The sequence below is a fragment of the Pithys albifrons genome, chromosome 7, assembly GCF_047495875.1.
Source record: "Pithys albifrons albifrons isolate INPA30051 chromosome 7, PitAlb_v1, whole genome shotgun sequence".
Taxonomy (NCBI): domain Eukaryota; kingdom Metazoa; phylum Chordata; class Aves; order Passeriformes; family Thamnophilidae; genus Pithys; species Pithys albifrons.
The window spans coordinates 60,812,699-60,839,369 of NC_092464.1; the positions used below are offsets into that span (position 1 = coordinate 60,812,699).

General features: G+C 49.0%; 2 protein-coding genes across 2 annotated transcripts; one reads left to right on the plus strand and one right to left on the minus strand.

Annotated features, from left to right (window-relative positions):
• Window positions 1–6,837: 6,837 nt before the first annotated feature.
• On the plus strand, window positions 6,838–9,078 carry LOC139674696 (uncharacterized). The gene is made up of 3 exons (XM_071561301.1): window positions 6,838–7,080; window positions 7,342–7,869; window positions 8,878–9,078. The coding sequence occupies exons 1-3, from the start codon at window positions 6,838–6,840 to the stop codon at window positions 9,076–9,078; spliced, it is 972 nt and encodes a 323-aa protein (XP_071417402.1).
• A 4,771-nt stretch (window positions 9,079–13,849) lies between these two features.
• On the minus strand, window positions 13,850–17,924 carry LOC139673825 (zinc finger protein 436-like). Its single transcript, XM_071559645.1, has 3 exons — window positions 17,918–17,924; window positions 16,026–16,111; window positions 13,850–15,837 (listed from the first exon to the last, which is right to left on the minus strand). The coding sequence occupies exons 2-3, from the start codon at window positions 16,075–16,077 to the stop codon at window positions 14,663–14,665; spliced, it is 1,227 nt and encodes a 408-aa protein (XP_071415746.1). The 5' UTR covers window positions 16,078–16,111; window positions 17,918–17,924; the 3' UTR covers window positions 13,850–14,662.
• Between the last annotated feature and the right edge of the window lie 8,747 nt (window positions 17,925–26,671).

Sequence of the window (26,671 nt, forward strand, 5' to 3'; positions counted from 1 at the left end):
TCCTATATTACACTGGAAGTTTTTACCATAAATGGTCTCTGTTCTTCCCCCTGAATGAAGTCTGTATTTCTGACTGTTTCAACTGAGCGTTAAGACAAGTTAGTCACCAGAGTCCTTTCCCTGTTCCTGCTGTGTCCCCTGGGGCTGCAGAGCTCTGGTTGGCCAGTTCACAGTGAGATTTAATACTTTCTGTCTGCGGGACTCCACCCTGGACAGGATTCTGCTCCAGGGCTACATTCATTGCTGACTGTATGGGATGGGCTGTCCCTGCAGATCCTCTGTGCCCTCCTGGCAGTTCGTGATTTCCTCAAGAAAAGGACTCACCTGCCATCAGAGCCATCAAAGCTTCAGAGCCTCAGGCTTATGACATGAAGACCCTTTCCTATCTGTGTGGCCACTGGCCACCAAGATAGAACACCTGAACCAGCCCTCAGTTCCACAGCAGGACCCTGATCTCACTGCAGTGATTCCATGGAGAAACAAGCAAATCAGCGAGACTTTTGAGAGTCTGTTCCTTGGGCTTCTCCTCAAGAACAACTTTGGAAAAAGACCAAAATCTTCAGGAACTGCCCAGAGGGAATCCCCCTTTCATGATGGAAATGTTATAGGGCCCAGCTCTGCCTCTGAAGGGCCCATGGCCTGTCCTTGCCCGTGGTCACAGCAGTGACACACAGCAGGACAGTGGCTGAACTTCCAGCGCACTCAGGCCTTGGACAAGGACAATAAAGGAGAGGGTGGAAGTAGAAAAAGAGCAGGTCTAAAAGCCCAAGAGCTCCCTGGCACTGCTGCTGTACCAGGTTTTTTTCCCCTCCAGCTCTGCACACAGGCATTGCCCTCCAGATTCAGGGGTTATTGAAAGAAGAATCTGGAAAAAAGAACTTAGATACTTTATTATACTCAGAGACCATGATTTCTCATGGACAAAGTAACAAAGGGAGGATGTTTGGAAAATAAGTCCCTGCATGAAGTTTTGTTTTATTTAAGTCAACACAGAGCATAATTCCTCATTTACACAATTTATAGGTCAAAATAAGGGGGTAGACAGTGACTTAGATACATGTGAAGAAAAATATTCAGGGTTAACACCATTAACAGAAGAAAAAAGAAGGAAAGCATCGACCACCACTATCAAAAGCTTTGTAAGGAAAGCTGAGCTTACAAGGCATTACACGATGAATGTTGAGCTGAAAAAAACAGGCCATTTATTGGTCCTGAAAAGCATCCAGTCATCATTTTGCTCAGGGCATCCTTGAGTTCCTGATTCCTCAGGCTGTAGATTAGGGAGTTCAGTGTTGGAGGAACCACCGAGTATAGAACTGCCACCACCACATCCAGAGATGGGGAGGAGGGAGGAGACGGAGAGTGACTTCAGGTAGGAAAACACAGCAGTGCTGATAAAGAGGGCGACCACAGCCAGGTGAGGGAGACACGTGGAAAAGTCTTTGTGCCGTCCCTGCTCAGAGGGGATCCTCAGCACAGCCCTGAAGATCTGCACATAGGAGAAAACTATGAAAATGAAACAACCAAAAACTGAAGAGGCAGTAACCACAATGAGCCCAATTTTCCTGAGGTAGGATTGTGAGCAGGAGAGTTTGAGGATGTGAGGGATTTCACAGAAGAACTGGCCCAGGGCGTTTCCCTTGCACAGAGGCAGGGAAAATGTATTGACTGTGTGCAGCAGAGCATTGAGAAAGCCACTGGCCCAGGCAGCTGCTGCCATGTGGGCACAAGCTCTGCTGCCCAGGAGGGTCCCGTAGTGCAGGGGTTTGCAGATGGCAACGTAGCGGTCGTAGCACATGATGGTGAGGAGATAAAACTCTGTCATGATGAAGAACAGAAAGAAAAACACCTGTGCAGCACATGCTGTGTAGGAGATGGTTGTGGTGTGCCAGAGGGAGTTGTGCATGGCTTTGGGGACAGTGGTGCAGATGCAACCCAGGTCTGTGAGGGACAGGTTGAGCAGGAAGAAGTGCCTGGGGGTGTGCAGGTGGTGGTCGCAGCTACGGTGCTGATGATGAGGCCGTTGCCCAGGAGGGCAGCCAGGGAGATGCCCAGGAAGAGCCAGAAGTGCAGGAGCTGCAGCTGCCACGTGTCTGCCAGTGCCAGGAGGAGGAACTGGCTGATGGAGCTGCTGTTGGACATCTACTTCTTTTTGACAATAAGGCCTATTTGAAAAAAAAAAAGACAGGTAAAATTTCAGAGAACAAACTCCATTTTTCACAGAGTTCACTCCTTACTAAAATGCATTTTCTTTCACTGGTTTGTGTGTGCTTATGGTTCTGTGAGGAGCAAGAGCTCTGCCCATGTGCTGCCAAGGACTCAGTTTTCCCTTGTTACAGTGAGAGCATGGAGCTGATTTGTGAGAGCTCAGAACATCACAGGGTGTGGGGTGATAAGCTGATAAGGCCTGATGGGTTGAGAGACACATCTCAGCCCCCCTGGGGGGGTGCTCCCCACAGAAGACAAAAGCAAGGCAAACTGATAAGATTAACAAAGGATGGAGTGTTAAGAAATAGCATGGCCTTCTTTCTTTCTTCAAAGGCCCACCTCACCTCAGGGCATCTGCATCCCCCCCAAACACAAACACCTGGAGAAGAAAAAAAAGATATAAAAGAAGTGCAGTTAACTGCAACTTGGTGAGAAAAACTTTCCACCTCTGGGAGGGCAACCTGAGAGCTACCCTGTCTTCCCCACTCCATCAATATTGCAGGGATAAGCCACAGAATTCTTACTTTATTTTTCTTATACCTTATTAGCTGTAATTTGCTATAACTCACTGGGTGTATGCGGGTTAATGATATATATTTTTCCTGTTGCTTTTCCTTTTGGGTTATTGAGTGTGTTTACTGGTGGTGTTGAACTGTTGTGTCTCTGTTTAGTTACCTTCTGTCAGTTAAGTTTGCTATGGGAGTGATTTACTGCTGGGTGGTCCTTGAAATGTGTGTGGTGCCGATATCTTTGGGGGGGTATTTTGTACAATCCTGCAGCTAAATGTTATTGTTACAAATATATTTGTAAATCTAATCGTGGAAGTAGTTATGCTAAGGTTTACGGGGTTTAACTGGGCCTGAGGTGGGGTAACTTGAAATGGTAGTGGGGTCCTAGAAACTGTTGGGAATTTGCAAGGAACAGCAGGACAATAATTAAAGGGATTAGTGAAGTAATAGAACCTGAGGAAGAAAACAAACTGTTGCTTAAAGATAAGATTAGAATCAACATATGTAAGGGGTTTTGCAAATGGTTTGGTGATGGGAGTCTAATTAACCAGTATCCTGTGTTAGACGAGCATGGTAGATTTTTAACCCTTGAAGACGGATATCAATTGTATATGTATAATCTATGTAACTGATTTATGGACGAGGTCGTGTGTCTTTGTGCACGTATAACGCTGTAGAAAAAGTATAAAAACTGTCTTCAAGAATGGCTCGTTGGAATCCTGGCTTAGGACACTAGTCCCCAGGTTTCCCGCGCCCAGCAAATAAAGCACCGCATAAACTGATACTCTGTCGGTTTGTGTTCCTGTGAACGGGCAACAGTTTTCTGGCGCCCAAATGTGGGGCTCCGAGGGCTGCTGGGGCGGTTCGCGTCCTGATCCACTCCAAGCCGACACTGAGCATTTTCCTCAGGGAGTCATCAGTTCGTGCCCGACCCCGCGCCTGTCGGACAACTACATAGAGGTGAGCCCGAAGGTGCTTTATTTTGAAAGGGGGGTGGCTTTATTCTGAAAGGGGGTGGTAAGATTGGTTTGTTGGTATTGGAAGCCTGGGCACCGGCCGTAAGACACGTACATAGGAACCGTGCAGGTCCGGTACTTGCCATTTGATAGCGACTAGAATTGGCAAGTTGGGGATATAGGTTGGTGGTTAGTCGCAGCGTCGTACGTATTTCTGTTATATATGTTGTCATTCTGGAGCTGTGGGATAACGTCTTCTAATGATAAGGATATTCCCGAGGATTCCCCCCTCGAGTGTTTGTTGAAGCACTGGAAAACGGAGAATTTTGAACAAAGGATGAAGAAAAAGAACTTGATTGATTACTGTAATCATGTTTGGCCAGAATATGAAATGGGGGGAATGCAATGGCCGCGGAATGGTACAATAACTACGGAGATTATCGCTCCTTTGATGGGTTTCTTAAGGGAAAATGATAAATGGGATGAGATACCTTACTTAGATTTGTTTTATCATTTAAAAGGAAAAACTGAATGGTTAAAAGAATGCGGTATGCTGGTTTTGGAAACTATTAATAATGAATGTGTGGGTTGTAAAGAGCGAAAGTTGTGCTTTATTGAGGCCCCGGAGGAAGACGTGTCGTTGTTGGTCTCCCCTAGTGCACCTCCGTGTCCCTCTCTTGAAAGCCTTAAAATAGGAAAAGAAAAGACCTCTGCTCCCTCCTCTTCAGACGAAGAGTCGGAGTTAGATAATAGGGGTGATGTACAAAGAACCCCATTAGCTGGACGCACACGCCGGGGAAGGCATAAGGGGAAGGAGGGGGACGTGCGACCTAAATTGATGGCGCCTCTACGGGAGGCCGTGGGGGCAGATGGTGGAAGGGTTATAGTTAAGGTCCCGTTTTCACCTAGCGATTTGATGATTTGGAAACAGTCAGCCGGAGCTTATCAGGAGAATCCGGAGAAGGTTGCACGGGTGGTAAAAATAGTTATTAAGGCGCAAAACCCGGATTGGAATGACCTGCAAGTCTTATTAGATACTCTTATGGATTCTACTGAAAAGGAGATGGTGATGAAAGTTATGACTGACCGGGCTAGGGACATGATAAGGGCTCAGGTAACCCATAGTACGGTTAATGAGTTAGTGCCGAGGGATGACCCAGGATGGAATCCTAATACAGCCAGGGGATATGAGGCGCTTAAGAAATATCAGGAGTTGTTGGTTGAAGGAATTCGGAATGGCATTCCTAAAACAATGAATTGGTCGAAATTGTATTCGGTTTGACAGGAAAAGGGGGAATCTCCGTCAGCATTTTTGGAGAGGTTGAAGGATACCGCTCGAAAATGTACTAACTTGGATGTAGAATCAGAAACTGGTAAACTCCAGTTGGCTTTAATATTTATGGGACAGTCTCAGGAGGATATTAGGAAAAAGCTGCAAAAATTAGAAGGAGAAGAAATGTGGAATTTGGAAAAGCTGTTAGAGGTGGCATGGAAAGTATATAATAATAGGGAAAAGGAGACGACAAAGAAACAGCAGGCAGGCATGTTGGCTGTATTGAAACAGGCTACGAGTGGTAGTGGGGGAAATTTTAGAGGTAGGGGTCGCGGAAGAGAACGTGGTGGATTCGGGAGAGGGGATTTCGGTAACCAAGGAATGAATGTTCGTGGAATATTGGGGCCTAATCAATGTGCACTTTGCAAAGGGTTGGGACTTTGGAAGAATGAATGCCCACTTAATCAGGGTATACAAATGGTTGGGGGTCCTTTTAACAATGGAATGACCTCAGTAAATACTATGGGGAATGGAATGAATCCATTTGTGGGAAATCCACAAGGTGTCGCTCAAGCATTGACGATGAGAAATACTCAGAATCAAAGTTGACTAGACCGGGATCTTAAAGTCATAATGGAAATAGAGGGGGAACCTATGGAATTTAGAGTGGATACTGGGGCTAGTTATTCGGCAGTAAACGAATTACGGGGAGTTTTGAGTGAATCGAAAGTACTGGTTGTTGGGGTGTCTGGGGAAGTAGAGGAAAGGACATTCCTGTGGCCGCTTGATACTAAATTTGGGGGGAAAGAATTTGATCATCAATTTTTATATATGCCGAACAGCCCAGAGTCACTACTTGGAAGAGATTTGCTTTCGGTTTTACAAGCAAGAATAATATTTGATAAGGATAGGGTAAAATTGGAAATACCAGAAGAAAACTTAGCAAAAATGTTTATGATTAAGGAAGTAGAACCAGAGATGATACCAGAGGTGATAGAGCAGGCTGTGGCTCCGTGGGTTTGGGAGACGGGGATCCCTGGTAAATCAAAAGCGGCTGAGCCGGTAGTAGTAAAACTGAAGGAAGGAGTGCAACTGGTAAGGGTGAAACAATACCCAATAAGGCTTGAAGCAAGAAAGGGAATAGCTCCAATGATTGATCAGTTTGTGAAGTTGGGAATATTAAGGGAATGTGAATCAGAATATAATACCCCTATTTTTCCAGTAGTAAAGCCGAATGGAAAATACAGACTGGTGCAGGATTTAAGGGCAGTTAACGCAATCACTAAAGATATATATCCTGTGGTAGCTAATCCGTATACGCTGTTAACATCTGTTTCTGAGAAATTTTAGTGGTTCACAGTAATTGATTTAAAGGACGCCTTCTTCTGCATCCCTCTGGCACCCGAAAGCCAACATATCTTTGCATTCGAATGGGAAAATCCAGACACGGGATGGAAGTGCCAACTTACTTGGACTAGACTGCCTCAAGGATTCAAATCGTCACCTACTATATTTGGTAATCAGCTAGCCAAAGAATTGGAAGAATGGAGAACTACTCAGGTAAAAGATTCACCTTTTTTCATATGTAATTCTACAATACGTAGATGATATATTCCTGGGAGCCACAGAACGAGAACTCTGTTGTAAACTGACTATTGATCTATTAAACATGTTGGGGCAAGCAGGATACCGAATTTCTAGGGAAAAGGCACAGTTGGTAAAACAGAAAGTTATCTACCTGGGTTGTGAAATTTCCCAAGGGGTACGTCGATTGGGAACGAACCGCATAAAAGCAATCTGTGACATTCCGGTGCCTCGTAATCACCATGAGTTAAGATCTTTCCTAGGAATGACTGGATGGTGCCGGCTGTGGATCCCTAACTATGGACTAATGGCTAAACCATTGTATGAGGCTGTAAAGAAGCAGGTGTTTACATGGGAGCCAGCAGAAGAAAAAGCGTTTCAAGAATTGAAACAAGCCCTTAAGGAAGCGCCGGCCTTGGGACTGCCCGACCTGACCAAGGATTTTCAATTATATGTGCATGAGAAACAGCAGCTGGCGTTGGGAGTCCTCACCCAGAAACTGGGGTCGTGGAAGAGGCCGGTGGGGTATTTCTCTAAACAGCTGGACGCAGTGAGTGCTGGTTGGCCGGGGTGCTTGAGGGCAGTGGTGGCTACCATGATACTGATACAAGAAGCTCGCAAATTGACTTTGGGAAAACATATGACAGTCTATGTGCCCCACATGGTGATTACTGTGTTGGAACAAAAGGGGGGACATTGGCTCTCCTCAAGTCGTATGCTCCAATATCAGGCCCTGCTAAGGGAGCAGGACGATATCGAATTAAAGCTAACCAATCACCTTAACCCGGCAGAATTTTTGATGTCTACTCAGGAGGAAGGGAAATTGGAGCACGACTGTGTCGAAGTGATTGAACAGGTTTACGCCAGTCGCAAGGACTTAAAAGATGAACCATTACCGGACCCTGATTGGGAACTATTCACAGACGGATCCAGCTTTGTGGAAAACGGCACCAGGTATGCTGGATATGCAGTGGTCACCCTGCAACAGATAGTGGAAGCAAAAGCACTACCACCGGGTACCTCAGCGCAAAAAGCTGAAATTTGGGCTTTGGTGCGAGCTCTAATTTTAAGCCAAGGAAAAAGGGTGAACATTTGGACCGATTCTAAGTATGCCTTTGGAGTAGTGCATGTGCATGGAGCCCTGTGGAAAGAGCGTGGACTGCTTAATTCACAGGGGTCTTCAATAAAATATCGGGAAGAAATCCTCCAGTTGTTGGAAGCAATTTATAAGCCTACCACAGTAGCAATCATGCATGTTAAAGGGCATCAAAACGATTCGGGGAAAGAATTTCAAGGTAATCAACAAGCAGACCAGGTGGCACGCCACGTTGCCCGGGAGGTATGGACTCAGATGGCATTATTACCAACCCGGGAAAACCCTGCTGCATCTTATATGGAGACAGTGCCTCATTATTCTCCAGAGGACGAGAAACTTGCACAAATGATGTGTGCATGGAAGAATATCAAAGGATGGTATGTAACCCCTGTTGGTCAAGTGATACTGCCGGTAAAAATCATGAAGCAGGTGCTTGAAGTGGAACACAATAAGTGCCATTGGGGTGCAGAGGCGTTAGTAAAATTTTTAAGGAAAGAAATATTCTCAAACCAGATGTTAACATTAGCAAAGAGGATCAATGCCATGTGTGTGGTATGTATTAAAAACAATCCAGTGGTAAGGAAACAGGTAAAAATGGGAATAATTAGCATGGGACCACAGCCTGGGGATTATTGGCAGGTGGATTTTTCTGAGCTCCCAAAGGCTCAGAATTTTAAATATTTACTGGTTTATGTTTGTACCTTTTCAGGATGGCCAGAGGCCTTCCCCTGCAGGACCAATCAGGCAAAAGAGGTGGTTAAAACGTTGTTAAAAGAGATCGTTCCGAGGTTTGGAGTGCCCTTAGGAATTTCATCAGATAGGGGACCCCACTTTGTGGCTGGGATTGTTCAGGATCTTTCTAGAGTTTTGGGAATTTCCTGGGATTTACATACCCCTTGGAGGCCTCAGTCTAGCGGACAGGTAGAACGGATGAATCAAACATTGAAAAATCAAATTACAAAAATTTGCCAAGAAGCAGAAATCCAATGGCCGCAGGCATTGCCTTTAGCTCTGCTAAGAATCAGAATTAAACCCAGGGAAAAAGTGGGAGTTAGCCCATATGAGATTTTGTATGGGAAACCCTATCATGCTGCTACATATCAGGGGGACCCTCATTTAACTGGGGATCAAATGTTGCTTAATTATGTTTTGGCTCTGAATAAAACTCTTACAGCAATCAGAGGGACGTTGCAGTGGAATCGACCTTTACCCCTGGAGAATCCAGCACACGATATTCTTCTGGGTGACCAGGTGTATGTGCGAAAGTGGTCTGAGGAGCTGTTGAAGGAGAGATGGGACAGACCTCACCAAGTGATCATGACTACATATACCACCGTCAAGGTTCAAGGGATCGACAACTGGATCCATTACACCAGGGTGAAAAAGGTTCCTCTGAAATGGACAGTAGAATCACTGTCACCCACCCGATTAATATTGCGAAGTCAGCCCTAATATTGTGGTGGTGGATTGTTCCGGTGGGAGGAGTGGTAACGGTTGAAGTTCCAAGATCTTATGTAACTGTACGTGAAGGGAACGCTGTCAATCTAACATGTTTTTTTTTTTTGTGACCAGAGAGTTGGTTTCCGAGAAATTAAAGCTAGATGGAAGGCTCGATGGGATGGGGCCGATGATGATCAAGAATTGACTTCAAAATTGACTTGGGATGAAAGGATGTGAAGGGGCATTTCTATCATGGATATACCAAAAGCTACAAAAATGTGATCGGGACACTATACATGTACAATAACAATTCAAAGTAGTAGGGACCAGGGAAATGTAGAGTTACGGGTGATAGGTTCCTCTGATCAGGAACCTGTCACTGACTCCCCGAATTCGGGGTTAGGTTTGGAAAAGGAATATGGACATCATGAAAACTTAGTGATAGGTCTAATTAGAGATTTTGGTTTGATACAAAATGTATCTCAGATTACCTCCTGTTTACCTATGCCCCGGACTGCAAGTGATCCTATTCCGTGGGGGATAATCCCCGTAACCGTTATGCGATTATCAGGCAAGGATTTTTCATGGACATGTCATAAAGTATTTGGAAAAGTACCTCAACCAGAATCGAAAGGGGCTGATATATGTTTGACTAAACGGGTAATGACAGAAACAGAGTGCAAAAGGAAACCTACGTATTATGTATGGCTAAGGGACACAGGTAGATGTTATATCGAACCCCCTTTTGATGAACCCTGTGATCACGCCCGTACTGGGGCACCACGACAAAATATAAAATGGGAAAAACAACAATATACTATAGAATGCCAGAATGTTACTCATGATGTCGATACCTGGAAAAAGTGGAAAACTACTTGGGGTTCTAGTATCTCGGAGCATTATAGCTATATTGGCAAGGTGCAGTGGTGTATACAGTGGACAGGAACAGAAGATCAGTCACACCTAAAGGTTTTTACCACTGAAACCTCTTCCAGGTATTTTCATACGCAGCTAGAAGAATGGAATTGTACGCAAGTATTTACATGGGACACTCCGGAGGATCAGATAGGACTTGTTCCTGTAAAAATGGTATTAAAGTGAGGATGTGAGTGTAGAGGATACATACATTATATTACTATAGAACAGGAAGAGAAGGCTGTTAATTGTAAGTACTCAACTGTACATAGCCCGGGAAATCTAGTATGGGTACTAGGACACGGGCAGTGGACAACTCACTTGCCCTTAGATGGACTGATTACACAAATTACTTTAGGAATTCCTACATTATGCCCTTTTTGGAAGGAATCAAAATTAACTAAGGAAGAAAAACAACTACGAAGTAGACGAAGTGTGGATCAGGATTTACAGGACTTAGGATTAGATAAAGAAGGTTGGCATGAACCCTCAGGGGGAGTTAAATTTGGGTGGGCTCTAGAATCTTTGTTTGCACCAGTTGCCTCCTATCGGAATAGGGAGATGTTGTATAAATTAATGGGTCAAACTGAAAGATTGGCAGCAGTAACCAGGAAAGGATTCAAAGCTATAAATATCCAATTGCAGGCTACTTCTAGGATGTCTTTACTGAATAGAATGGCTTTGGACATGATAATTCTCAAAGAACATGGTGTTTGTGGGTATTTGCATGGTAGAAATGAGCACTGCTGTATACACATCCCAAATGTTACTCAAGATGTCGAGAATGACATTCGCCAATTGGGACAAATCGAAAATAAGGTACATGAGGTAAAAGAAGAAGCAGAACATAACTGGATTGGACAAATCTTTAGTTCCCTAGGAATCCAGGTCTCTGGTTGGCTCTCCTCGATTATACAGTATGGAATATTAATCGTAATAATTGTTGTGGCAGTTTTAATTGTTTATAAGTGTCTTTTAGGAATGATTCTAAAAGAAGGTCAGCACACACGCCAAGTGATCAAGGCTGTCACTTGGAAAGAAATGATTATACCGGAAGCTTTGAAGCCTAATATGTCAGCTCCTCCGCCCTATTCGGAGGCAACTATTTGAATGATTGAGCATCGTTGCAAAAAAGAAGCTCGAAGGATGCTCAAAAGGGGGGAGTTGTTACAAATATATTCGTAAATCTAATCGTGGAAGTAGTTATGCTAAGGTTTACGGGGTTTAACTGGGCCTGAGGTGGGGTAACTTGAAATGGTAGTGGGGTCCTGGAAACTGTTGGGAATTTGCTAGGAACAGCAGGACAATAATTAAAGGGATTAGTGAAGTAAATAGAACCTGAGGAAGAAAACAAACTGTTGCTTAAAGATAAGATTAGAATCAACATATGTAAGGGGTTTTGCAAATGGTTTGGTGATGGGAGTCTAATTAACCAGTATCCTGTGTTAGACGAGCATGGTAGATTTTTAACCCTTGGAGACGGACATCAATTGTATACATATAACCTATGTAACTGATTTATGGATGAGATCGTGTGTCTTTGTGCACGTACAACGCTGTAGAAAAAGATATAAAAGCTGTCTTCAAGAATGGCTCGTTGGAATCCTGGCTTAGGACACTAGTCCCCAGGTTTCCCGGGCCCAGCAAATAAAGCACCGCATAAACTGATACTCTGTCGGTCTGTGTTTCTGTGAACAGGCAACATTATCACCAGCTAAGTAACCCATATCAGTTATTGCCACATATTTGTATTAATAAATGTTATTTCAGGAGCTGTTGTGAGAAAGGTTCTTTTCTCTGGTTACTATTAAGTGTGGTTCTCATAGGGGAGTCAGAAATCTTTCAAGCCTGTGTTCTGTCCAGATTTTGGCGGGCAGTGCTGGGTTCATAAAGTTTTGATTACTCCGAGGTCGCTTATAGCTATTTCTCCCTGGCTGAAGTGTGGCTTCATATCAGAAATCAGAACCCCTTCCAAAGTGTGGGCTGTTCAGTAGTTGGCAGACAGTGTTGGGGTACATAAGGATTTGATTGTCTGGAAGCGCTTACAGCTAATAACTTTTAATTAATACAGTTAAGACTAGAAATCTTTGTATTAAGAAGGAAGGATGTGCAGTGATTGATGTCACTCAGATGGATCTGCACCACGGAATGTCCGGGGTCCTCACTGAAATTCCCCTCCTAAACCGGCCCAAATTTGACTCCTGGGGAGCTGCATTGTGTCAGACACAGCCCCTGTGCCTGCCCACGGTGTCAATAAAGGCACTTTGGCTCACAGTGCGGCCCTGGGTGGGTTGCTGTGACTCAGCCCCACAAACCAGGGCTGTGCCCTCGGGCGCTCGGAGCTGCACCAGGGGGATAAAGGCCCCCTGGCCCCCCCGGTGCCCCCAGCAGCGGCTCTGCCCCCCAGAGCAGGGCTGTGCCCCCCAGAGCAGGGCTGTGTCCCAGACCCCAAGGCCCATCCCGGGCTTGGGGCTGAGTGCAGAGCAGGCGGTGAGCTGCTGGATCTGTCTCGGGGCTCAGGGGACAAGGGGGTGTCACAACAGTGGCACTAACAAGAGAGGAGTGGTGTGTGTCAGTCCCTCCCACTCGCTCTGTCCCTCCCCACTGCAGCCTTTCTGCCAAAGCCCCGAGGATGCTGTGCCGGGCCCTCCATCCCACGGCCCGGGATAAGGGAGATTCCAGCCCCTCCTGGGCTTTCCTGCACTGAAAGAGCCGCACCGGGGGGGTCTCTGCTGCCCCACGTCACCCAAAGAGCTGCCCCCAGGGCCGCAGTTTGGGGCAGGACTGAGGGCTCAGGGACTGCCAGAGCAGATCTGAGCTGGGAGGGAAGCACAGAGACTCACATGTGGGAGTATCCCAATAGAAACGAATTATCCCAAAATATCCCTGAATTCATTCCACAGTAACTCTGATCCCTCCCCCAATATAGGAATTCTCCCAGAATAACTGAAACCTCCTGGAATACTTGATTCTTCCCCAAAAATCCTTTGATTCTTCCCCAAATACTCCAAAAATACCTGAGGTCTCCCAGATATTTCTGAATTATTCTAAAATACCCCTGAACTCCCCCAAATCCCCCTGAACCCTCAAACAACTCTCAATCCTCCAGAAATACATCAAATCTCACCAAAAACTTCTCAATTAGCTGCACTCCCTTAAACTGCCAGAAAAGATGCAAAGACCCCCCAAACACACTCAGAGCCCACCAAAGTCCCCACCAAACCCCCTTCTGGGGGGACCTTTCAGGGCACTGGTGGTGTTGGGACCCTCCTGGCTGTGGGTGAGCAGCTCTTGGGTGAGCAGGGTGGGGGTGCGAGGAGGGGATGGTGGGAAAGGTCTGAAAGGAAGGGGATAAAAGGGGTGGTTGGATCCCCACAGTGGGCGGGAGGGGAGTAGGACCCCTCTGAAAACAGAGTGGGGCTGGAAACTGAGGACCGGGGACAATGGAAAAAGGGATGGGAGAGGTCAGAAAAGTGGGGAAAAAGGGAGGGTTGGACCCCAAAACTTATCAGGGCGTGGATGGGCAATAGGGGGATGAGTTGTAAGGGGTGGGAGAAGAGGGAAAGTGTGAGCTGTGACCACCAAACTGATCTTGGCAGGGGCTGGGGATTGAGGAGGCAAAGGGAAAAGGGAGGAATAGGCAGAAGGGTGGAAAAGGGAGGGGGGGGGATGCTTGGCAGGATGAACAGTCCCATGGGGGTCTTTGGGTAGAGGGGGGATTGGAAAAGGGGGCTCCGGGGTGGCTCTCTGAGCTCCCAACCTGCTGTGTGGTGCTGGGGCTGCTGAAGAGGGGGGGCACCCTGGGGCAGGGGGGAAAATGGAAGGCTTAGGGTTTTATTTATTATTACAAGTGATCAGATAAAAGATGTCAATCAAAATTATTTACTACACAATATAAATGCTAAACCTACCAGCAGTATAGTGTGAGACAGGACAGTGCACCATCCTAGAGCAACTGATGAAGCAATTCTACCAAAGCTATCACAAAAGAAAGAATTATTAAGTAGAGATCAATGGAACTCACCCAGCCCAAGGGACCTGGGGAGATCTCTGCTCTCAGCCTCGAGGAGTGACCTTGGTGGGGGTTCCCACCCTAAGGGAGGAATCTCCACACACACACCCCAGAAAGGGATATGTTGGAAAAACCTGCCCCTGTGAAAGGGGATTTGACCTTTAGAGTATAAAGGGATTGACTGACAGCCATTTGACTCCTGGGGTTGCCTCACCATCAGGATGTTAATCTGGGGTTGAAACCAGAGTGGAGTCCCCTCAGCCAACCACTGATACATTTGCAAACAGGGCATTGTTTGCTTGGACATTCCAATGAGGGATGTCCTGGCACAGGCCTAAAGCCATCAAATCCCCTCATCCCAATTGATTTTCAAGGTCAGGTCTGTGTCCTGATGGATGTTCCTCCCACTCTGTTCACCCAGGAGCCTACAGGGAACCAGGAGGATGAGGAGACCACCAGCCAGGTGTTTTCCCAATGTGAGTCACCAGGAATGTTGGTCACCAAGACTCTACCCTAAGTGGGTCACCAGGTCTTTACCCAACATGGGTTACCAGGTCTGTGCTCAATGTGGGTCACTGTGGATCATTCAACATTGGTACTCTAATGGGTGATGGAGCTGGAGCAGCAGACAAAGCTCTTCCCGCAGTTGGGGCACTCTATGGGCTTCCCTTATTGGTGGGTCCGTTGGTGTTGGGTCAAGGTAGAGCTCTGGGTGAAGCTCTTCCCACACTCGTCACACCTGTATGGCCTCTCCCCAGTGTGGATGCGCCGATGGGTGACGAGGTGGGAGTTGTGTCTGAAGCTCTTCCCGCAGTCGGTGCAGTGGAAGGGCCTCTCGTCTGTGTGTGTGCGCTGATGCTTGAGGAGATTGGAGCTGGTGTGAAACCTCTTCCCGCACTCGGAACACTCGTAGGGACGTTCCCCGGTGTGGAAGTGCCGGTGGGTGACGAGATAGGAGTTGAGTTTGAAGCTCTTCCCGCAGTCGGTGCAGCGGAAGGGCCTCTCCCCGGTGTGTGTGCGCTGATGCACCAGGAGATATGAGCTGCTGTGAAACCTCTTCCCACACTCGGAACACTCGTAGGGAGGTTCCCCAGTGTGGATGAGCTGGTGGGCAACGAGGCGGGAGTTGTATTTGAATCTCTCCCCGCAGTCAGTGCAGCGGAAGGGCCTCTCGTCTGTGTGTGTGCGGTGATGCAGGAGCAGATTGGAGCTGGTGGGAAACCTCTTCCCGCACTCAGAACACTCGTAGGGCCTCTCCCCAGTGTGGATGCGCCGGTGGCTGACGAGGTTGGATTTGTGGTTGAATCTCTTCCCGCAGTCGGTGCAGCAGTAGGGCCTCTCCCCGGTGTGTGTGCGCTGATGCACCAGGAGATATGAGTTGGTCTGGAACCTCTTCCCACAGTCGGAGCACTCGTAGGGCTTCTCGCCAGTGTGGATCTTCTGGTGGCTGATCAGGCTGGAGCTGCATCTGAAGCTCTTCCCACATTCCCTACACGTATAGGGCCGTTCCCCAGTGTGGATGTGCTGGTGGCAGATCAGGTGGGAGCTCTGGCTGAATCCCTTCCCACATTCCAAACACTTGTAGTGCTTCTCCCTGGTCTGAAGCTGCTGCTGCACCATCAGGTCAGAGCTCTGGCTCAAGCTCTGTCCGCCTTCCAAGAACAGGCTTGGGTGTTCCTCCTCACAGCACACTGGGCTGGGTTTGGAGCTTCTCCTCCTGGGGCATCTCTGCGGCTTTTCCTCCCCACTCACTTCCTGTACCCTGAAGTCATTCAAAACAGCCTCTTCCAGTAGGTTCTGCTGGGGGGATTTGTCCTCCATGCTCTCGGTGCTCAGCTCGGGGCCTGGGACAGGAAGGAACAAGGACACTCAGGGCATTTGCCTCCGGCCCACAGGGAAAGCCAAGGACATCCCCCCAAACCCGGCCCCGGCAGGACGGCGTCGGCAGCGGGGTTGTCCTGCAGCTGGGGCCATGCTGGGCTGGAAGATGCAGCACAAGAGAGGGGCAAAGGGGCACTGACTTCCTCCTCACCTGCCTGGGGGTCCTGGGGCATCTTCCTCTTCCTCACAGCCTCCTCCTCCATCCTGACAAGCTTTGGGAAGGAGAAATCCTGTTTTCTGGGGCAAAACAAGGTGTGAGTGCCTTGGGTTGGGGGTTCCTCCTCCCAAAGACCATCTCTAGAATTTAACAAGATTCTTGTGTCCAGAAAAATCTCCAAAATTCCAAGATTCAGCCCAGAAAATACTGAAAGGAACTCCTCCTCTCTGGCCTCTCCATTTTGGGGTTTTGGGGGTCCTCCCTGTCCTGGCTGCTGGGGGTCTCCTGTCTGTTCAGGGTCCTCCCTCTCCAGGCTGCCGGGGCTCCAGAAACCCCTGCTCAGCCATTCTCAGGTTTCCTGTCCTCACACCCCTTAATTCTGTGACTCCAGGACAACCCTGACCCCCCTTTCCCACCCAACCCACACTCCCTTTTCCTTTAACCTGCCATCCCCTGGACTCCCCTTTTAGGGGCACAGGGACTCCCTGGACCCACCAACTCCCTCTCCCCACCCCAGTCCTGCCTGTCCTTCACCTTGGCACCCTCCTGATCGCCCACTCCCCGGCACTGGGATCCCCCTGCACCCCCTTATCCTGCACCCACACTCCCCTGCATACCCTTTCCTGGCCATTCCACCTCTTCCAGCCCCCACACCTCCTGTGCTGTTTTGGTTTTTTTCACTCTGGGTCCCCTGGAACCCCCACTCCTGAATTTCCCAGACCACAGACTCCCCCTTCCCTTTTTGGAACACTGGGGGTCCACTTGAATCGGTTTCTCTGGACACTCTGGATCTCCCTATCCCATGATTCCCCTTTCCTCGACCCCTGGACCCCCCTTTCCTGGGCACAGATTCCCCTGGACTCACCAATATCCCATGTCCAAACTGCTACATCCCCCCTTCCTTGGATCTGTGGACCCCTGAAAACCCCCTTCCCCAGCTCTGTGTCCCCCCTGCACAACAAAAGATTCAGCCCCAAAAAAGCCTCCCAGAAGTTCCTGCTCTCTGGTCTCTCCACTTTGGGCTTTGGGGGGTCTCCCCTAACGGGCTTGCTGGGGGTCCTACAGGTATTGGGGGTCCCCCCTCTCCAGGTTCCCTGTTTTAGTGTCCCAGGGGGGTCTCTGAGCACCCCGAGCAGAGACTCAGGGCAGAAGCCGCCCCTGGGACCCTCGGCATTCCTTGGAGGGGTTTGGAGGGCCCTGGAGTTGTTTTGGGAGGTCTGGGAGGGAGTTTTAGGGGTATCCTGGGATAGTTGGGGTAGGTCTAGAAGCGGTTTGGGGGACCTGGTGTGGTTTGGAGGGACTGGGAGAAAGACCGCGGGGGGTCATGAAGTAGCCTGGGGGTCCTGGAGAGGTTTAGAGTGGTCTGGGTGGGGGTCTGGGAGGAGGTTGAGAGAATTTGGGCAGGTTTGGGTGCCCTAGGAGGTATGGTGAGTCCTGCGATGGTTTCGGGGGTCTGGGAGCTGAATTTAGGTAAGTATGGGGGCATTTTAGGGGTGCTGGGCAGTTTAGACGGTCTGGGAGAGGTTTGGGGGGTCTGGGAGGGGTTTAGGAGATCTCTGGGGTGTTTGGGGCGGCCCGGGGTGTTTCAGGGGCTCCGGAGAGTTCAGGACCGGATTTGGGGCATCCTGGGGCTCCAGGGCAGTTTGGGGGGTCCCAGGCGGTGGGTTAGGGTGGTCTCAGGGGTATTTTCGGGGGGGATTTGGGGCGTTCTGAGGCGCATCCCGGGGTGGGGGGAGGGGCTTACCCGGCTCCTTCACCGTCACGGCCAACACGGCCCCGGGGGGGTCCCAGGGGGTCTGTGGGGGGTGGGCGGGCCGTGAGGGACCCCCAAAACCCGCCCCGACTCCCCGAATACCCCAAAATGCTCCGAAACTTTCCGAAATTACCCCAAACTCGCCGCCATTGCTCAACTCTCCCGGCAGCGCCGTCGAGTCCCGCCCTCCGTCTCCGACGCCTCTGATTGGGCGGTGCGCCTGCCCGTCACCCCTGCAGCCAATCAGTGTTCAGGAATGCAGCGGGCGGTGACGGGACATGGAGTCAGCGCCATTTTGAGCCTGTCCCGTACTACATCTCCCGTCAGGCACCGCGGCTCGTTCTGGCCAATCACAGGCGGGACTACAACTCCCGCCCCCCCCCCCCGCCCCCCCGGACCCAATCCGGTCGGTCCCACCCCCATTGCAGCCCCCCAACTGCCCCCCGGACCCCAAACTGCCCCAGAAGGGCCCCAGAACCCCCAAGTGCTCCCCCAATACCCACTCAGGACCCCCAGAACACCTCCCTGGACCCCCAAGTGACCCCCAAGTTCCTTCAGAACTTACAAGTGACCCCTAAAACCCTCGCTGGACCCCCAGATTCCGTCCCTGGACACTCGAGTGACCCCCCAAGGGTCCCCTCGGACACCCAAGTTCTTTCCCAGTGCCCCAAAAATGCCCCTCAGACCCCAATGGGACCCCCAAGTGCCCCCCAAGTGCCTTCCAGGCCCCCAAATCCACTCCAACCTCCCAAAGCCCCCCAGCCCCCCCTTCCCATGGGCCCTTTCCCGGGATTTGGGGCTCCAAAGGGACACCTGGGGGTAAGGGGGAATTTGGGGGCACTTGGGGGGCTGGTGAGTTGGGGAAGGGATTTTGTGTGGAATTGAGGGAATTTAGAGTGGAATTCAGTGGATTTGAGGTGAAATTAGGAGACGTTGGGTGGAATTAAAGGGATTTGGGATGGAACTAAATAATCCTTATGTGAAATTAAGGGGATTTCTGTGGAACCTTCAGGATTTGGGATGAAATACTTGGGATTGTAAGAGGGATTAAGGTATTTTTGAGTGGAGGTCAGAGATTTGGGGTAGAATTAGGGATATGCTGGGTAGAAATAAGGAATTTTTGCAAGTACTTAAGAAGATTTGAGGTGGAAATACAGAAATTGAGACATTTTGGGTCAAATTAAAGTAGTTTTTGGTGAAATATATGGGATTGGGGAGGTTATAGATGGAATTAAGGGAACTCTGGGCAAAAATAATGGAGATCTTCAGGAAAATAAAGTGGATTTGGGGGTAAATGAGAGGAGTTTTATGTGGAATTAATAGAAGTTTGGGTGGAAGACACGGGAGATCTGGGGCAAAATCAGCAGGACTTTGATGGGTTTATAGAGATATGAGTTGGAATTAAAGCAACTTGGAGTAGAATCATTGTGGTATAAGGTGAAAATCAGGGTATCTTTCGGTGGAATTAAAGGAATTTTGAGGGTAATTATGGGATTTTGAGTGGAATCCTGGGGATTTGGGGTAAAACTTGGGGGGATTTGAGGTGAAAGTCCGAGGATTCTCAGAGGGATTAAGGGACTTCTGTGTGGAATTAAGGGATTTGGGGTGGAATCAGGAGGCTTGATGCCACCAGAAGTAGTGATGGGAAAGAGCAGGTGAGATTTTTGGGGTGTAAAGTCAATAAATCCACTGTTCCCAATGAATTCCCAATATCTGTCTGTGTCCTGATGGATGTTCCTCCCCCTGCACTCACCCAAGTGCCCACAGGGAACCAGGAGGGTGTGGAGTCCTCCAGCCAGGTGTGCTCCCAGTGTGGGTCAATGGGAATGTGGGTCCCCAGGTGTGTTCCCAACGTGGGTCAGTGGGAATGTGGCTCACCAGGTTGTTCCCAGTGTTCCAGGTTCAGGAGGATTCCCAGCACAAATTAAAAGACAAAGAACCACAGCTGAGGTAACAAAGCAGATATATTGGTGAGCAAAGCAAAAGGATCCTGTTCCTTGGCACACAAACAGCACATCCCCAGCCCTGCAATCTCCCCAGGCCAATGGATCCTGTTCCTTGGCACACAAACAGCACATCCCCAGCCCTGCAATCTCCCCAGCCCGCGGGGCAGGAGCAGCAGGTGCAGCAGCACTGGCGCCAGGGCAGGCAGGCACTGCCCCTTCAGGCCGTGCCCTGCACCAAACCAGGCCCAGCGGGGCCTCCTCACCCCCAGCCCAGCCCACCCCTCCTGTCCCCTCTCTCTGCAGGGCAGCTTTGCCAGCTGCAGCACCAGCCCCTGCGTGCCCATCGCACCAGCCCAGGCTGCAGCAGCTCAAGGGGTGACTCCGGAACAACAACAGCTCTGCCCTTTATTGTCCCTGGGGCACAGGCCAAGCTCTCACCACTTCCAGCTCACACTGATGGCTCTTTCTCCAGGCCTGAGTTCTCCACAGGCAAACTCTGCAGTGTTTTCTCACACCAAATCAACAAGCACAACCACAGACCAAACATGACAGGCCCAGACACGTCTCTAGTCCCTGACACAAAACCTCCTCAGAATACAAACCTTCCTCTGCTTCTGGTGTTTGAGAGGATAAGGCTTAGCCCCAGTCTGTTCTATTTCCATGCATTGCAGTTTGTCACATGATTATGGAGCACAAACACAGGCTGGGTGGAGAATGGATTGAGAGCAGCCCCAAAGAGGAGAAGGACTTGGGGGTGTTGATGGATGAGAAGCTCAGGCAGCCCTGCTTGGCTGGGCAGGGAAGCCACTGGCAAGAGCCCAGTGGTCCCTGAGCATCCCAGCACGGGCAGTGGCTCCTCTGGGCCAGCGAGGGGTTGAGAGAGGGGTCTGGGGCAGTGTCAGAGCCCAGAGGGACCCCCCAGCAGAGATCAGATGGTGTAACTCCAGTGTGCTGGTTGGACCTGCTGGCAGCTGCCTGTCTCTCACTGAGAACTTGCTGGGCTCTCCCTCATCCAATCTCCTTTCAGAATGGGATTTAGGGAATAGATCTGAAGCCTCCCCGCAGGGTCCCCTTTACTCCTGCAGCCCCTGACGCTGCAGGTGTGACAATGATGGGCTGAGCAGCATTTTCGGGCTCCCATGGAACCACAGGAACATCCATCTAAAACAGGCAGTTCACAAAGGCATTTCTGGAACAGATCTGATTTTTGTTATTAAAACTTTATGCTGTATAAATTTAGTTTTTCATTTTTTCCCCATCGCTACTGGTTGCCACCTGAATTTTATCAGTAAAATTGCAATTGTCTCTTTTGATCACAGCCACCCACAGTGCATTTGTGACAGTGAACTCAGTGTTTCTGTCTCAGGTGTAGCGATCAGCAGACACTGGAATGCCCACAAGCCCCTGAGCACTAAGTCAAGGACAATTAGGGCCATCCAGGCCTCATTTGCAGCACTCAAACACAGCCCTGTTGCTGATGCTCTTGAAATAGAATAAAATTCCAGAGGCCACCCCAGAAATTGCCTCTGTACTGTCAAATAAAATAAAAATACCCACCCTCCCCCTCCTAGATGGACCTCTGACCAACAGTTCCTGCCCACTCCTGTGCTGGTTGCTCCTGAGTCACCTTGCTGGCAGGTCCTAAACAGATCTTTTCAAGGGTTCCTTCTTTAACAAATTAAATTCTGACACCTTTGTTCTCACCAGAGATGTGTGAGAAAGGGCAGTGCTGGTGCCAGTCGGGGCAGGGCTGAACACTGGGGTGACTTGGCAGCTCCCTCTGCACCGTGTGTGGCACCTGCATTCCTTTGGGAAATATTTCTGTCTCCAAATGGAACACAACAGTGGCCTTTTGGACATGCTGCCCCCAAGGGGGTAACTCTGAACATTTGGAATAAAACAAAGACCCCTCCCAAGAGCCAAGCAAAGCTTGTAGCTGTTTCCTAAAAGCATCATGTGTGGTGCCCCCAGTTGTGTCTCTGGGCAGGTCTGGAGGGGCTGCTTTGTGCAGGGCAGCCCTGGGGGCCCATTGCCATGGGCAGGGCTGCACTCTGGGGGTCGGGGCTTTGGTTCTTTGGTGTCCAGGGGCCAGGGAAGGATGGGGAGGGTGGGCTGTGCCATCCCAGAGCAGCTGCTCCCACGGGCAGCTCTGCAGGGATGGACAGGAGGGGCTGTGCCATCCCAGAGGAGCTGCTGCCATGGGCAGCTCTGCAGGGATGGAGAGGAGGGGCTGTGCCATCCCAGAGGAGCTGCTGCAATGGGCAGCTCTGCAGGGATGGAGAGGAGGGGCTGTGCCATCCCAGAGGAGCTGCTGCCATGGGCAGCTCTGCAGGGCCCAGCAGGGCAGCTCAGTGTGGGGGTGATGCTGAGGGGCCCTCAAGGGAACCAGCACTGGGGGTGTCTGAGCAGGGGCAGCACAGGGGGTGGGGAGGGCCCTGGTCCTGCTGTCAGGGGCAGCAGTGGGGTGTTCCCTTAGGATTTTATGGATCTGTAGATTTTATAGAGCTATGGAGTTCCTTACCTTTAAAGTAGGAACTGGCAGCTTCTCAGCCCTGAGCTACATTCCTGCATTTTCTGTCTTAAGGCTCAGAGAGCAACTAGAACATATTCTAGTCCAAATAAGGTACCATTTAATCCTAGCAACACAGGTCCAGAAACCAGGCTGGCTGTGCCACAGCCTGGTCACTGTGATTACCTCCCTCTCCTGCAAAGTTACTGCCAAAGTCAGCAAAGGGGTGACAAAGAAGGTTTTGTTGCCATGGTTACAAGCACCATTTTTTCTAGGGTTTTACTGTCAGTTTACTTTGAAACAGCCCAAAAAGGAAGTGAAAAGACTCCCAAAGGAAGGATGGCTAATCTAATTCTAATAGTATTGTCAAAACCCCAGACAATACAGAGATTGTTAATTATTGTATTTCAGGTGTCTTTCATTGTGTCCTGGGTTGAGCTGGCAAAATGCCAACTGTCCAGGACAGAGTGAAAAGGGTTCCTCCTCCCCCCAACCAGCTAAGGGGTAAAGAAGAGGGAGAGAGGAAAAAAAAACTTCCAAAGCCAGCTTTATGCTGAAACTAACTACTTGTATTTATACAGAGAAGAGAAAATTAAGAGGAAACTACAATGTAACACACACTTACACAAGTCATGTATAACAAGAAATAGCTTCCCACTTCCCAGTAAACACAAATTCTACCATTTTAACTACAAATCATTCTAGAGAAGTTGGTTCTTCAGAGACAGACTTAAGCAGAGAGAAAAGCTAGGAACAAATATTTTACTTCCCTCAGATAACATGATGTTAAGCCGGCGCTCTGGGCTTGGGCCTCCCCATCCCTCCTGGGACAGCAGAGTGTCTTGCTGGCACCACAGCTGTGAAGCAACTGAACTGAGCCACACCCACACACCAGCTCTTACCCCTTTTGAGATGATGCAATATGGTATGGAATACAATATTATTGGCTAGAAGAAGTCAGGTGTTAGCTAGCTCAGCCCAGCTCAAGTCAGCTGACAATTTCAGGCCTAATCTGAACTTTAAAGCCTAATTTAGGCCCACCTGGCTAAACCCATAACACATTGCGTTCCAGATTTTTACTGTTAGTTTGATTATTTGTGAACCTCCTTACACTGAACTGAGTTTTCCTTTTACAGCTGATTCATGAAGAAGATAAAGCAGCAATAGAATTGAAAGCTTGTATTGTTTTGTGATATTCATTGTTTTGCAGTGTTCATGTTTTGTATATATTTTGTCCCAATAGTTTTGCAGCATTTTGTGAACACCATTGGGAATATTCCTGTCTCCTCTCTGATTGCTGCAACTTGTGAAAAAGCCTTCCCTGAATTCAGTTTGAGAGTCAACACAAAATTTCATGTGATTGTAAGATCAAATTCATCTACCTTGAATTTGTCTCTCAAATGTTTTGTCATCTACTCAAACAGTGTGTGAGCTCACAGAAGCCTCACAGAGGAAGAGACCTGTGTTAAAAAGCACCAAGTGTTTGTTTGCCACACTGCAGCTGAAGAATTAGTTTTGTGGACTCTCCCATGGGCACTGCCTCACATCCTGTTTGCAGTCTTGGAGATAAATTGGTACCATCATGGTTTCCAATGGTTTGTTTAGTTTGTACCCAGCTGAAATGAATGCCCTGACTGGCTTTAATGTAATACCCAGTTACTGTGGTGTCTATCGCAGACACCAACATGTGAAAATGCCAAAGTCAGTGGCCAATTGGATACTGACTGGTGTGCCACGATAACACACACATGAGCATTTTGGTATGCATGGGGATGCTTTTCTAGCATGGAGGCAAGAGGGCCCTGCACAGCCACTGCAGGAGACAGAGAGAGGGTTGAGCACAGTCAGAGGGCAGACTGTGGCAGGAGGGTTTGCTCTCCATGAGGCCTGGAATCTGTTCAGAGAAGGCAAGCTCTCTGTGGGAAGCAATTCCGAGGACCAAGATGTTGTTTGATGTTGCATCAAGCTGGGTACTGGGGGCAGGGTGTGCATCTCTCTGTGTGCTTTCCATCCTCTGTACACCTCAAACCCTGTAAGTAAAGAACTCCTCTCGACCCTACCCAGGGAACGTGTTTTGGAAAGTTTTTTCCAGAAATTCCAGGCAACGGGGAAAGGCAGAATGGCCTCATCTTTGTTGGCCACAAGGGGTGAGGTGACAACCTGAACAGGAAGGGAGCAGGCAAGATTGGGAAATGGTGGGGATGGGAATTGACAAGGGAGAGGGCAGAGGAAAGGGAAAGGGATCCCAAGACACAGTGGAATGTCATGGAATCAAAAGGATATTGTGAATACAGAGGAACCTCATGGAACTGAAGGAACCTTGAGATGTGGAACCTCATGGAATCAAGGGGCCAGTGTGACACTCTGGAGCCTCATGGAGTCAAAGTTACCCTGAGAGACTGTGGAACCACATGGATATGGATGGTCAAACAGAGGAGCTTCCTGAAATCCTGAATTTGACACATGTTGAAAAGTCTGAGCATGACCTGATCAGCTGGGACAATGGAACACTTGTCATAAAATGTCCCTGTTCCCTCATGGGATCACACTGAGATGTTTTCAGGATGTACATTAACAGCAAGGGCAGAACTGTTGCCCTCCCACCCTCTTGGCACTGTCAGCATTCTGTCCTTTGGGCTGCACATTTCATCTGCCTCAACTTTCACCTCTTCCCACCTGTCCTGCCTGAACTGCCCATGGCTGAAGGCCCCTTCCCAGCAGCCTGTCTGCACAGCAGCACTTGCCAGTGCTCTCTGCATTTCCCTTCCCCTCACTCTTGGGTTGCTCACACACCTCTCAAAGACCAACTTTGGGCTTTGAGCTTCATGGAGTTAAAAGTTTGCCTGTCCCCCAGTAATTGGTCTAATTCTGTCTTCAGACAGCTTTGTATTTGTGTTTGTTTCATTTCTTTTCTCTCTAATACATTTCATGCATGGTTATGCTTTGGGGAAGGTGAAGCCCAATGGTGGCATCTTGGACCTGGCACAGAGTTGAGGTGTGTGTTTGTTTACAATGGTGAAACTTAGGAGGTTTAGATTGCTGCAAAAATAGAGGAAAAATCCCTCTTGCCTGTGTTCAGCCAGTTCTCAGAGCAAAGCAGGTCCCAGTTGACTGATGAGAGACATGATGGTGCTGGGAAGGTGTGGAGCAAGGTTGTCCCCACTGTCAGACCTCAAGGGATCGCTCTCCAATTAGTCCAAACCTTTTCAGGTGGAAACGTGGGTCCATACCAATCAGAGAATGCTGCAATCACCTTTTCTCTAAAAAGAAAAGTAATTATCCATATCATTTAAAATAGAAATGCACATTTATTAGAAGCTCTTTGAAATATTTCTCCAAAACTGTATTAGGCATCGTTCTTAATTAACTCTCCTTGATTAGAGGAACAACTCAGAAAGAGTCATCATGTGTTAGGACTTGCTTTATCTTAACAAGCCCCATGGTGCATTTGGTGCTGAGCCCTTGAACCTCAGGTACTGAGAGGAGATTGCACAAACCTTTCCATAAGTCAAAGTGACAAGAAAATCACAAAGTATCTCAAAGCACTAATGGGTCCCACTGAGGGCCATTCCCAATACAGGCTCTTCACTGACTGGTAGGAGGAGATAATTGGAAGCCTTGATTGAATAAACCTCTCATAGACTCAGTTTCGAAAGGAAAGGGAAAGTATCTTAATAAATATTGAGTCCCTTGATGCATTAACAAGCCTCACTGTGGGCTGTTACTGACAAAGCCTCTCAAGGGACTAATTAAAGCAGATCATTGCAGGCCATGATTTCACAAACCTCTCATAGACTGGGTGTGAAAAAGAAATACATCAATAAGCTTTGAGTACCTTGAAGCATTAATGAGCCCCACTGAGTGTTGATACTGACTAAGACTCTCAAGGGACTCATTACAGCTGATAATTGGAGGCCTTAATTGAACAGACCTCTCAGAAACTCCAAACCAAAAGCAAAAGTCAAAGTACTTTGAAAAACCTGCAGTCCATTGGAGCTTTAAGGAGCCCCCCCAAGGGCCATTCCTGACAAAGCCTCCCCAGGGACTCACCCCAGCAGACCCTTGGAGGCCACGACTGCAGGGAGGCAAAGGCTCTGGGCAGCAGCTCAGGTGCTGAGCAAAGCCTGGCTTGGCTGGAGGCAGCAGAAAGGCCCAGCCCTGACCCCCAGCCTGGGGAAGGCACATCCTGTCCCTCACACCTTGCTCAGGGCTCTGCTGGGGGCACTGGCATGGGGGGTGATGCTGAGGGCAGGACAAGAGGTAACAGTGCCCAGCTTTCCTGGAGCTGTGCCAGGAGGCCACGATGCCCCAGAGCCTCAGCACAGCAGGTGTGCTCACAGCCCTTGGTGGCACAGACAATGCTGTGCCCAAGGAGACAAAGACTTGGGATCTCTTGCACTTCTGTCCCAGTCACTTGATGTCCCTCTGGGAA

Coding starts and splice junctions, on each gene's coding strand:
- LOC139674696 (XM_071561301.1), top strand. CDS start 6,838: ATGGCTAAACCATTGTATGAGGCTGTAAAGAAGCAGGTGTTTACATGG. Junction 7,081..7,341: donor TCTCTAAACAGCTGGACGCA/GTGAGTGCTGGT, acceptor ATGTCTACTCAG/GAGGAAGGGAAATTGGAGCA. Junction 7,870..8,877: donor CACGCCACGTTGCCCGGGAG/GTATGGACTCAG, acceptor CTGGGTGACCAG/GTGTATGTGCGAAAGTGGTC.
- LOC139673825 (XM_071559645.1), bottom strand. CDS start 16,077: ATGGAGGAGGAGGCTGTGAGGAAGAGGAAGATGCCCCAGGACCCCCAG. Junction 15,838..16,025: donor GCCCCAGGACCCCCAGGCAG/GTGAGGAGGAAG, acceptor TTCCTGTCCCAG/GCCCCGAGCTGAGCACCGAG.